Source organism: Triturus cristatus, chromosome 7, assembly GCF_964204655.1.
Source record: "Triturus cristatus chromosome 7, aTriCri1.1, whole genome shotgun sequence".
Taxonomy (NCBI): domain Eukaryota; kingdom Metazoa; phylum Chordata; class Amphibia; order Caudata; family Salamandridae; genus Triturus; species Triturus cristatus.
The window spans coordinates 1,567,733,080-1,567,745,785 of NC_140590.1; the positions used below are offsets into that span (position 1 = coordinate 1,567,733,080).

The window sequence follows — 12,706 nt, forward strand, 5'->3', positions numbered from 1 at the left end:
AGTGCCACATGTAAAAATATTTTTCTATTTTTTCTGATTACATTTCTTTACTGTGTCCTAATGCTTCTCCTTGAAAAAAGAATTCATCAACATGTCCATGATAACATGAAAACGCAGACTCTATATACTGTGCTACACAGGTACCACAGGTTGATGACAGACATGCCACTGTGTGCACATTTCATATCACCATCAATTACAGTTTACACAATTTTTGATCACTCATTACTAAAAGAATTCAAACTAGTAGTGGTGTAAATGCTGCAGTGGCTGTGCTGTGCTCCTCAACAATTCGCACACCAGAGGCGAAATCTAAAGCTGCACATGGGAATTGTCGGAGATGGACAGATCAAATCTTTGTCATTACCTTTGGAATGTATGGCCTTGAGCGACACATGGAGAGCTATTCCAGACACGCAGACCCCAAAACCCAGCCAGTTCAGCGGACTCATCTTATCACTCATCAGACGTGAGGCCAGCAGCAGTATGCAGAGCTCCTAGGAGTGAAGAAGGGAAATGTGAGCCGGCATCACTAGCATAACACAGCTCTCAAACAGCTGTCAGGTATCCATATTCATCCTCATCAAGCTATATCAGAACATATTTGCTCGGTCTGCCTACGACTTCTCAGGCACATCCTTGCCTCTTGAGGACCACTCCAGTCAATGACAACAAGCTGGTACTCTCAGGTCTTCTATTCAAGGAACACCTTCTCTGTAACCGATAGGGAGCCTCCAAGCTCCCACAGGCCACCTGAGAAAAACAAAAGTGGTTCCTCCATCCCGCTCCCCTTTCCATTTCATGCACACAATATCAGACTTTTTCTCCCCCAACACCCCTTGATAATTCTCACTATCTTGCTCAAGGCAATCACAGAGCACTTTACAGTACAGCTATATTCCACCTACTTCGGATAGCTTATGAATGGGGCATCTGAGATACAACTTAGAAATGCTGAAGATAGCCTGTAAAAGCCAACTTACTTCACCAATGCACTAAACCACCATCGTCAACTAACTTGGGTTTTCCCGTTTAGATTGTGGATACTGTATGCATCTTTTTCCAGGTCGTGTTCGTCTGTCTACAATTTTCTAATATCAGAAAAACTTTACACATACAGCTGCTTAACAAAGGAAACTTAAAATTGGAGCCTTGGCTATAATCGTCGGGTTTCACACACCTGTACTGCAGTACTACTGATTCTACCCTACAGGTAAACCTACAAAATATGGACAGTTGATATTTCATTAATATACTACAAGGCAGCATCAAAACCCCAAAAATGTGAGAAGAATATGGATGTGTTAACCAAATGTGAAAATCACCCTACCTTAAAAATCCCAGCAATGGAGAGTGTGAGGCTGGAAGTCTTGGAGACCAGGAGGAATTCTGAGAAACCAAGCCCAAAAGCAAGAAAACCACCTGCCAAAAGGATGCCGAACAGCAGCAGCATGTCGTGCACATCACTCGAACGGAAGAAATGTTCCGATGTGGACAGGTGAAGGCCTGAGAAAGATGAGAAAAGAGACAGCTGGTGAACAGGTCACACGGAAATGCTACATTTATGAAAAACTACTATCAATACCAGTCGGTTAAGTCATCATACTCCTGTGAGGTAGAGCTTTCAGAAGCCAACATAAAAGCAACAAACTTGAAATGGAATAAAAGGATTGAAGACAATTACAAAGTTATTTCCATCCAACAGAAGTTGGTGTATGCATCTCCTTTAGATCAACACACGCTACAGAATGCCGCACCATCAAAAGGATTGTGTAACATTTTACCAAGTACAGTCTTAACAGTTTGATTCCATATATGTTAGTAGGCTTTTATGTTTTGAAATGTAAAAAAAAAAAAAAGAATAGTACATGAAAGTGGTGAGTTTTAGAAACTTTTTGAAGCTGAAAATGTTATTACCCCAATATTATCACAGACGCTAAACCAGTGATTACAGTTTGGAATGCAATCTAAAATCTCACGAGGATCAGAACAGGTTTATCCCATTTCGGACTCCATCATACAGCCTGCACAGGTTGTACTCTGTGTTTTATCACCCTGATGTAAGCGGCCCTCCTATCAATAGATTTGGAAAAGGCCTTTGACACAGTGCGGTGGGATTACTTACTTGAGACCATGAGGCATAGGGGTCTTGGAGAGGGTTAGGTGAAATGGGTGACGGTACTTTATGAACATCCTATGGCGCGGATCAAGACAGGCAACACTTTTTCAACACAATATGGGATGTTCCGTGGCACGCAAAAGTGTTGACTGCTGTCACCTCTTCTGTTCGCTGAGGTGACTGAGCCCCTGGCAGCATTATTCAGACAGGGTGGTGAGGGGTTGGGTCTGACAGTGGGCCGGCGTACCCATATCTCCCTATAAGTGGACGACCCACTGATTTATCTTAATGATGCAGTAGTGGGTTCTACAACAACTCTGGACATAGTGGGACAGGTTGAGCTCCTGTCAGGACTAAAAGTTAACAGAGGCAAGACCCATTTGTTTCCCACAGTGGTGGAGCTGCTCCATCCCCTGGACCTCCCTGAAGACCTTAATGGGTCTTTCAAGTCCCTTAGGTCGTGTGTACCTTTCTGGTGCTCTCTGCAACTGCCAATTATAGCCTTAGTTTCCCTATCTAAGATGGTTTTGTTGCCACGCCACATGGTTCCAACAGCTGGACTCACTGCTGCAGGGCCTTATATGGGAGAAGGAAAGATGGAGGCGGTCTTTAGCAACACTGCAACGCCCCATAGCAGAAGGTGGCCTGGGGGTACCGAACTTCGAGCTTTAGTTCCTGGTCTCTCAGCTACAGGGGCTAGCGCAGTGGCTAGAAGGAACGGGCCCTGGGGGGGACAGACCAAACGGGCTCTGGGGGGACAGACCAAACGGACTCTGGGACTTGTACGGATCTACTGCTGGCCAAAATGCTAGATACAGCAGTGGCCATCCCCCACCAATCTCTGCTACAGACCACAGCTCTGCAATGCTGGTACCGCTGCGTGGTTAAAGTGGCGGGGGCCCCCTTACATACCCCAGTCCTGCCGCTGTATGGCCTACCACATGGCAACCCAGAACAATATTCACATCTTAAAGGAAAGCTTGGACTGAAACCAGATTGGAGACGGTGGGAGTCTTACCACCAATCCGTGTTGGCCCCCTTTGAGGAACTAGATGAGGGTTTCGGCCTTCAGCCAGGCCTGTTCCTGCTATAAGAAGCTGTGGTGCGGGCATTCAGGGAGCTGTGGGGCGGTGGTTGAGAGGAACACACAACACATGCAGTCTTGCACTCCATACTTACACTTGGTGCAGCAAAGTCCTGAGTAAAGTGGTTTTATGCCTCACTGTCGGAGATGTCCTGCGTCCCCCTATTAAAGCTTCGCAATCGCTGGGAGACTATATTGGATAGGGACCTTTCGGACTCGGAATAGGGCAAAATTCTTGCATACCCCAAAAGGGTTTGACGTAACACCAGACTGAAATACACGCAGATTAACTATATACACATGACCTACATGACGCCCCACAGGTTCAGGGTCGCCTATGGTGGCAAACTACACACAAGGGCCAGAGGTGTGACTTCAGCAATGCTGATTTTGTACATATGACCTGGGGCTGTGTCATGTTATGCAGTGTTGAGATGGATAGGAACGACGGTGGGGCATGCACTAAAGCCCATGATTGAGGTTTGTTCGCTGGCGCACTGCCCCCCCACCCCCCGGCCGCCTAAACGAAAGGTGGAAAATAGATTTCTGGGCTTGCCTGGGTCCTAGCTAGGATAGCAATGGCCTAGAAAACTGCAGACGGGACCAAAAATGAAATATGGAAATGAGATGTGACCTACTGGGCAGGAACAGAGGGAAGGGTCTTGGCTAGAGAAAAAATGAGGGCGCTGAAACACCGCCCAATTGTAGATTTCAGGGCTCTAGAGAGAGGTCCTCGAGGCCTGGGAGAATCCAGAATGTGACAGGGTAATGGGGAGGGGAGCAGTGAGTAGAGACAGTCTGATGGAGAACACGCCTAAGTAGTTGAGGACCTCAATAGGAGTAATGAGGAAATTTGGGAATAAGGTAAACACTGGAATACGACATGGTAACACCTGAGTAACCAAGTGAAGATCTGGAGTTGTCTCTATGTGGAGCCTGCACCCCCCAGTGCATCTAGGACACAGAGCAGATGCCACAGGGGCTATATGTCAAACAGGACTTTTGTACTATTACGTAGCTTGGACTCCCCTGCATAATCAGTTGATTAATAGTTGTTCTTGCTTTCATTGTTCCATATACACTGAGTGACATTCTCCTGAAGGCCCTCTTATCTATAGAAGTAGACGGACAGTTATACAATAGTTATGCACCAAGTACAGTGTTAGATGTTAGAATTGGGGATCTCTAGTTGGCAGAGGTAGGTACCTTTGTCCAAATATGGACCCTTGCTTCTAGTCAGGGTAAGGGGGATACACACTTTAGGTAACCCCTGCTCACCCCCTTGGTAGCCTGGCACGAGCAGACAAACTTAGCCCAAAGGCAATGTGTAAAGCATTTGTACTCAAAACACACAGTAATACAGTGATAACACCACAAATGGACACCACACCAGTTTAGAAAAATAAAGTATCTTTATCTAAACTCAAAGACCAAACCGACAAAAATCCAACATACATGTAATAAGAATATGACAAAGGTTTAAAACAACTTGGCCCATAGAAAACTAAGGATGCGTGATTTCTCTCAAAGTCCCTGTAGTTGCTAAAAGATTCACAAGGCCAAACAGCTCCAGAGATGGGAAGCGTCGAAAAACAAAGACGTGCCAGTTTCTGAGACCATGGGGAGGCGATGTAACAGTTCTGCTGCACGCAAGAGAAGTGATGCGTTGATTCCGAAATGGTTCTGGTACGCTGGTGATGCATCGGGAAAACTTGCCGCACAGGTATGATGCGTGGAAATCCGGGATGCGTCGGCCATCGATGCGGTGGCGTTGAGCGGCACTGCGTCGGTTTCCTCAGCCACGATCCCTCGATGCATCAGTTCTTGCAGCGGCGACAGGCGCTGCATCGGTTTTGGCAGCAGCGCTGTGTGGAGATTCTTCTCGCACAGCAGTGCTGCGTCGGAAAAACAGCTGTGCAATGCGTCGATTTTCTTGTAGTTGCATTGCTTTTCCAGCTCCCAACAGCAGGAACAACATCCAGAGGCCCAACACAGTCACATGCACCTCTTGGCAGGTCAGAACTCCCAGCAAGGAAGTTCAGGGGAGCTGGGGGTGAAGTCTGTGTCCCTGAAACTTCAGAACAGGAGGCAAGCTCTACTCAAGCCCTTGGCGATCTTCCTCAAGCAGTGGGACACAGCATACAGCAAAGTCCTTGTCCTTTCCTTGGCAGACACAGCTACTGCAGGGCAACCCCACACAGCACACAGCAAAATGGCAATACCCCTCCACCAGTTTCTCCAGCTCTTCTCCTTGGCAAAGGTTCCTCTTGATTCCAGGAGTAGTCTAAAGTTCTGGGGTTTTAGGTCTAATACTTGTACCCAAAAATGTCTTTGTTCCTTTGGTGCAAGGGTCTCTGAACCCAGTCCAAACCAGTTATGTCCTCACTAGTGTAGTATGACTATAGGGGGTGGGGACAGTATTGTTCAAGGGAGACAGGCCCGATTCAGGTGCAAGGAAATTTCCTCCCACTACTCTAAATTCAGCCAAGAGCTATTCAGGTCAGCTCGGAGTCATTCAGGAAGGGCCAGGCATACCTGAAATACCCCAGTGGCTGTCTACAGTGGATGCACATTCCCAGCCCCTGTCACTCAGCACTTAATCTGTGCCGGTGCTTTCCGGTGCTCAGCTTCAGCACTTAATTGCCAGCACCGGGGCTTCTGACTGTCTGCCACATGGTAGTGGTGTCTGCCAATTTAGGTACGAGCACAACAACTTCTGTATATTATTTCCATTTCAATTTCCAATTATTAGTATATGCCTCAAAGCCATTCTTATAGCTTTGGGGGGCCTGTAATAGAATGAATGGTCACACTTTTAAGAGTGTAATGATTAGTAGTGTGTTGGTGCGGTCATTGGCAGTGCTGCCAGAGGCAACGGATGGTGCAAGCTCTAGTGTCCTCCTGTCGAGAGCCCCGGCACTATGTTTCTCACAAATTAAGCACTACTGTCACTCCAAAACCAGACGGTCAATACACTAACAGGCAGAGGAACACAGAATGGTTAAAAAAATGCCTACTTTCTAAAAGTGGCATTTTCAAACACAATTTAAAAACCATCTTTACTAAAAGATGTTTTATTTAATTCTGAGTTCAAAGAGCCTAAACTTTATTTCTCTATCTTGTATCATTGGGAAGTTCTATTTGTAAGATGTTTACAAAGCATTTCCCATTATATCCTATGGGGCAAGATAGCCTTTCAATAGTGAAATACAAAATTGGTAGTATTTTATCAGGACATGCCACACACACACCAGTACATGTCCTACCTTTCACATATACTGCACCCTGTCCATGGGGGTACCATGGGCCTACCATAGGGGTGCTTTAATTGTAAGAAGATTAAAGGTTAGGGCCTTGCAAGTGGGTGCATGGCAAGGTCGACATGACAGTTAAACTGCGCAGACACTGCAGTGGCAGGTCCGAGACACCTTTTCAGGGCTACTCATGTGGGTGGCACAATCAGTGCTGCAGGCCCACTAGGAGCACTTGATTTACAGGCCCTGGCACACTCAGTGCACTTTACTAGGGGTTTACCAGTAAATCAAATATGCCAATCCTGGATAACCAATCATAACAATTTACACAGAGAGCATATGCACTTTTAGCACTGATTAGCATTGGTGAAGTGCCCAGAGTCCTCTAGCCAACAACAACAGGTCAGAAACAAATAGGAGGAAGAAGTAAAAGGTTTGGGGATAACCCTGCAAAAAGGCAACATTAGAGTGCTACACCACCATGAGAATAGCCATGCACACGAGTCCTTGAATTCATGGTATTAGCTTGACAATTAGGAGCCGGGGAGGGTTTACGAGACGAGCTGAAGTACACGTACACCTGTATATGGTAATGTTATGCTGTACTTAAAAATGTATATTGGTACTGTTCTACGATAATATCCCTGAAGGATGATAAACCAAATGCCAATAAAAAAGGTTTGGAAAAAAAAAATACTATATATATATATATATATATATATATATATATATTCACTGAAAAAACCATAGGTTTCACACATGCTATAGTTAGCTGGAGATTTTACTCATAAAAAACCAATGAAATTCCCCCGTTATAGTTAGTGCAGGCAACTATAACTCACGCGACCGCAATCCTCTGCTGATGCTAATACTGTATTTAGACACTTATTTGCCCATGTCTTCTTCCATTAAATTTTAGCTATACATAGATTACAAATATTTTTTTTTCATAAAGACACATATGTCATCAGCAGAGGATTGCGGTCGCGTTAGTTATAGTTGCCTGCACTAACTATAACGGGGGAATTTCATTGGTTTTTTATGAGTAAAATCTCCAGCTAACTATAGCATGTGTGAAACCTATGTTTTTTTCACTGAATTTGCAAGGTTTTTTAAATGCTAATTCCTAACTATAACGTGTGTGAAACCTATGGTTTTTTCAGTGAATTTGTACGGTTTTTTAAATGCTAAGTTACTTTACGCCGTTCGTGGCGTGCGCGCCCACTTAACGCAGTTCGTTCCGTGCGCGCACGGCGCGCACCGCGTGCCCACGTTACGCTTGATGGGCCATGTACGCACGATGCGCTTCGCGCACCGTCCGCACATGGAGGACATATTATGCGCTTCGTTGTGAAAGGTAATATTTTAAATGTTCCCGATGAATAAAATATGCCATGCACAAAAGGAGCCCTTGGGGCACCTTTTGCACACGGGGTGGGGAAAGTGTGGATAGTTTTTTTTTTTTTTTAAATAAATTTTACCGTACGCGTACGGTAAGCGTATTCGGCGTTTTTTCGAAAAAAAATAAAATTGATTTTTTTGCATTGGGGGTTCTTTTGGGACACCTTAATCAAGGCTAGGTGGTTAGGAGCTGTATAAACAGCCCCTTTACATGTTTTTTGCCTTTGTTTTTCCTCCCCCCCTCAGAGTGCGAGAGAGAAAATGGCGGCCGCCGCTTCCTGGTTTCGACCGATTCGAATGTTTACTAAGATCTAACAGCCAATCAGAATCGCGCTCGCGCACGGCACCGTACGCGTATGGTAAGCTTACCGTAAGCGCACGGTAAGCGCACCGTAAGCTGGCTCAGATATATATATTGATTTAAATGCTATTTTCTCAGGATCTACTGAACAGATTTACACCAGACCTACAAAAGGCACTTCCTTGACCTGTAGACTACCTCTCTGCCAAATTTCAAGTAACTCTGTTCGGCCGTTCGGGCTGTAGCTGTGTCTAAAGGTCCTATGGAAAAATGCATGGGAAAAACGCGTTTTGGGGCCCCCCTTTTTTCTCAGCCCCTGCTTGACGAATCCCCCCCGAGACTTTCAGGGTAGGAGCGGAGCGTAGCGCCCCACCTATTTTGAAAATTTCGCGAGGATTCGTCGACCGGCGCCAAAGTTATTCCAAATAGAATGTTGCGGATTTCCTATGGAAACAGGGTCCTAACTATAACTATCTACTGGCGACCGCCAGTAGATAATATATACATACATATACATATACATATACATACACACACACACTTAAATATTGCTTTCTTTTATTACCCTCAGAAGGATGATAGGCCGGGTTGGTGCTTGTGCCTTTCAGATTTCATATATTCCTGCAACTGCTCTGAGCGGCCATGTCTAGGCTCCAAGCCCCTAGCCATGCTGCTTCCAGTGGTGCTGGAGCAATTTTCAGAGTAGGGGCGCTGCCATTAAACTTACGCTGAAGTCGGCAGAATTGTAGAAAAAAATCCAAGCATCAAAAAAATAAAAGTAGCAAAGGAACGACGTCAATTTCGCAGGAGAGCGGTAAGGAAGTGGCATGTAGACTGCAGTGCTTTTTGAAGCACTGGTATGGTAGCCCCCTGTCAATTACAAGCTGCACATTCTTCTTTGAAATGGCCCAAAAATGGCAAGAGCTTTTCCATCGTGTAGCTGACAGCTGTCCGTAAGGTTGATAGCGTGTTGCTCAGAGCTGGCTGTCAATAACTGGGAGGGATTCAAATGTCTCGATGACCAAATGTAATGGAGCTCCTTTTATCCGCTTCGGAAAGATGCGAAGCCTGGCTTTTCTTCACATTTCTTTTCATAACACTATAAAAATGCAGTTTTGCACAACTTTGCCCTTCGAGTTGCTCCTACGTGCCTTTCACTTCTTTGCACTTTGTTCTTCGAGGGCTCGCCTGTGCGCTTGAACTCTATGGTGCGCCTATTGTTTGTTCGCTTCCACCCCTTCCCGGTTGCTCTTTCTCCAGTTGCTTCCCTCACCGTGACATCTGTCTTGCCTCCCCCTCCACCTGCGCCTTCTGTGTTGCTCCTCACCATGCACGCGTGCCTGCCTTCCATTTTGGTTGCCCTTCCTCCGTGATTTCACTCTCCGTGCTGCTTTCCCACCTACGTTCTTTCCCTACTCGGGTTGTTTCCACCCACCCGCCGACTGACTTTTACTTAATAATTAATTACTGATCCAACTCGGATTGTTCAACTCAAAAGCAAACAAACTGCTTGTGGTCTTTTGGAGGAGTGCACACGCTTGGTGTATACGCCTACAAAACAATGCAGCGGGAAGCATAGTTTTTTTTTTCTTGTTTATTAGTAATGCTCCACAGCATCAGTACCATGACAAACTATTAGCAAAGCAAATGTGTTTCTAAAGTGAGGCCTAGTGGCTTTGCCATGGCCTGTTGGTATCACCTTCAATAGATATGCCATTAGCCCGGTCCCAAAAACATTGCAAACAGAGCCACCTTTTAATATAAGATTGCTGCTTTTCAGTGTCACCTAGTGGTCACAAGACAAATTGCAGTCGAAATGTGGAAGACTACAACAACATCCATTTTGACAAACCTTGAAGATTAGATTACATAAAATAAGGCCTGGCAATGCAATCGGTCTTGCTTGAACGTAAAGGAAAGCGTGACTAACTGGAATTGCCAAAGCTTGTTTATGGACTGTCTTCGAGATGAAGGATCTTGACCGGTACCGCCGGTCTCCATCGAGGCGCTATTAGGACTTGCCCTGTTCTGCTACTAGTCATGAAATCGAGGACTAGGGAGGAGCCTAGCGCTCAACCAAGATGGCCGCGTAGGTGCGAGGCTCCCGAGGACCTCCGCGACCTCCTACGTTTATCCTGTCTTCATCCTGCATCGGTTGAGGGGACTGTGTCGGTGAGCCTGAGCCGAGGTGGTACCCGTTTCCCGTTCTCGAATCGGACCTCGGGTGCCGGAGTGAGCACCGATTGAAGTTTGCGGCCTCCTTCGCTCCGGACCCCGGACTCGCGTTTGGGGGCGACCCGGTGGCAAAGTGAACAACAACGGCGGGCTGGGCCTGGCGAGTTGCGTAACCCGCACTTTCACTTTCACTTTCGCGCCCCCTTGCCGTCTTTGCAAGTGGGATCGCGGCGCTCTTGGTGTTGGGGTGGCCTCGCTGGGTGACCCAGCCTGCCTGCCCGCTGTGGCCCGCTCCGCCGTCCTGGGGTGACCCCCCGGACCCCGTGGCCTTGATTGCTTGCCCTTTACTGCGTGGCTGGTGAGGGGGTGAGACCCGCGACGATGGCCACGAAACAAGATGGCGATCGGTCGAAGGCCAAGTCGACCCGGCGTGGCGCCGCACATCAGGCCAACATCATGGACCGCTACACCCTCCCGAAGGGATCTCCCGGTGGATCGCACAAGTCCTCTGAGTGCCCTCCGGATGCCCCGGATTTGCCCACAGAGTTGACTCTGCAAGACGTCATGGGCGCCATTGCTGAGATGAAGGCCTCGGTGGGCCAGCAGTTTGACACCTTAGCCCACAAAATCGACGCGATCCTAGTGGATGTCAACCTGGTGAGGGCTGATCTCTCCAAAACCAACGACCGGGTCGATTCTTTGGCTCACACCGCGTCGGGCCTCACGACTGAGGTGGCGGCCCTCCAAACGGAGGTGCGCCGACTTCGTCAGGCGAGTGTGCTTATGGATCGGCGCCTGGAAGATTCCGAGAGTCGGGCCCGGAGGAATAACATCCGCATCATCGGAGTACCCGAGGGACGGGAGGAAGCGGCGGCGGATCTGTTTGTGGAGGACCTGATCGTTACCCATCTCCAGCCTCGGGGACTGAGTAAATTCTTTGCAGTGGAGAGGGCCCACAGAGTTCCCGGGGGAAGGCCGAAGGTCGGAGCCCCTCCGCGGCCTCTCATTGCCCGGATTTTTTAACTTTCGGGACAGGGACGCGATCTTGCAAGCCTCCAGACTGCAAGGGCCGATGAAGCTGGAAAATATGGAGGTGAACTTTTATCCCGATTTCACTCAAGCGGTCCAGAAACAGAGACTGAGTTTCCTGGGTGTTAAGCGCCGGCTCCGGGACATGAACTTAAAATACGCCATGCTCTTCCCGGCCAAGCTGCGGGTAGAGGTGGATGGTCGCACGCACTTTTTTGATCGTCCCGAGGCGGCCGGGGACTGGCTGGACACTCGGTCTGGGGGTAGTGCTCGGGACGGTGGGGGGGGGGGCGGCGGGAGGAGACGGCCCACTGGATCGGGACTGAGGGGTGGATATTGGACCTCACTCTGGACGATTATGATGCCACTTTCGACCAAAGCTTCTGTCTTTGTTCTTTCCCCTCTTTTGGAGGTTGTGTGGGGTCTAGAAGGGGTGCTCTTTCCTCCTCTAGGGGGTCTAGTTAGTTTCACTATATAGGGGCGACAGGCACACTGCAAGTTGGGGGGGCTGTCTGGGCTCATGCAGGGGTGCAGGGAGGGGGGAGTTTTGTTGGGGTGGGTGGGTTGGGGTGGGGTGTTGTTCGTTTCTACCACAAGGCAAAAACATCGTTGTATCATTTCTAAAGTGCTCTCTGGGGGACGAGTGATGGCTTCTGTTTATGATGGGGGGTAGGGGACTGAGCTTGTTGTCCTGGAATGTTAATGGATTGGGGGACAGGATAAAACGAGGTGTGGTCCTGCAGTTCTTGAAGCGAATCTCGCCCGATATAGTTTTTCTGCAGGAGACACCTCATTGGCAACTCCTTTTGTGCCATGAATAGACGGGGCTACCGCCTTGTGGCCCATTCGGGCTTCACGTCTGGTTCAAGGGGTGTGGGCATTATGGTTAAGAACTCGCTCCCGTTGGAGATTGATGAGGTGCACCATGACGACAGGGGACGTTACACGGTTTTGGTGGGTAGAATGGAGGGCAGAGTGGTCGTTTTTGTGTCTGTCTATGTCCCGCCGGGGCTGCAGACGACCACCTTTGCGGATCTGGGGCGCCTTCTCCTTGGACTTCCGGAGGGGATTCTAGTGGTGGGGGGGGGACTTTAATGCTGTTGTTTCCGGAACTGTGGATCGTCACCCCCCTAGGGATCTCCCCCGTGCCCAGGCCTGGTTGTCTGGCCTCTTGAATACCTTGGGGCTGGTGGATTGTTGGCGTTTGAAACATCCCACGCAGCTGCAGTACACCTTCCATTCAGGGGCTCATGGTAGTCTCTCACGGCTAGATTATGTCCTGGTTCCGGCGGCACACGTTGGGAGGATAGGGGAGGTGCGCCATTTGGCACGGGGTATTTCGG

At 48.2% G+C, this 12,706-nt stretch overlaps 1 protein-coding gene across 4 annotated transcripts in view; it reads right to left on the bottom strand.

The window, feature by feature from the left end:
- The window catches only part of SLC35H1 (solute carrier family 35 member H1), a 169,004-nt gene that overhangs the window by 29,868 nt on the left and 126,430 nt on the right, over positions 1-12,706 (bottom strand). For all 4 annotated transcript variants that reach the window (XR_014966848.1, XR_014966847.1, XR_014966849.1 and 1 more), the window contains 2 exons: positions 1,331-1,506; positions 368-497 (listed from right to left, as the gene is read on the bottom strand). Coding sequence is in view for 1 of the 4 variants with exons in the window: in XM_085619392.1 (XP_085475518.1) it covers positions 368-497; positions 1,331-1,506 (306 nt within the window). In the remaining 3 variants the exon portion in view is untranslated. The remainder of the gene's footprint in view (positions 1-367; positions 498-1,330; positions 1,507-12,706) is intronic.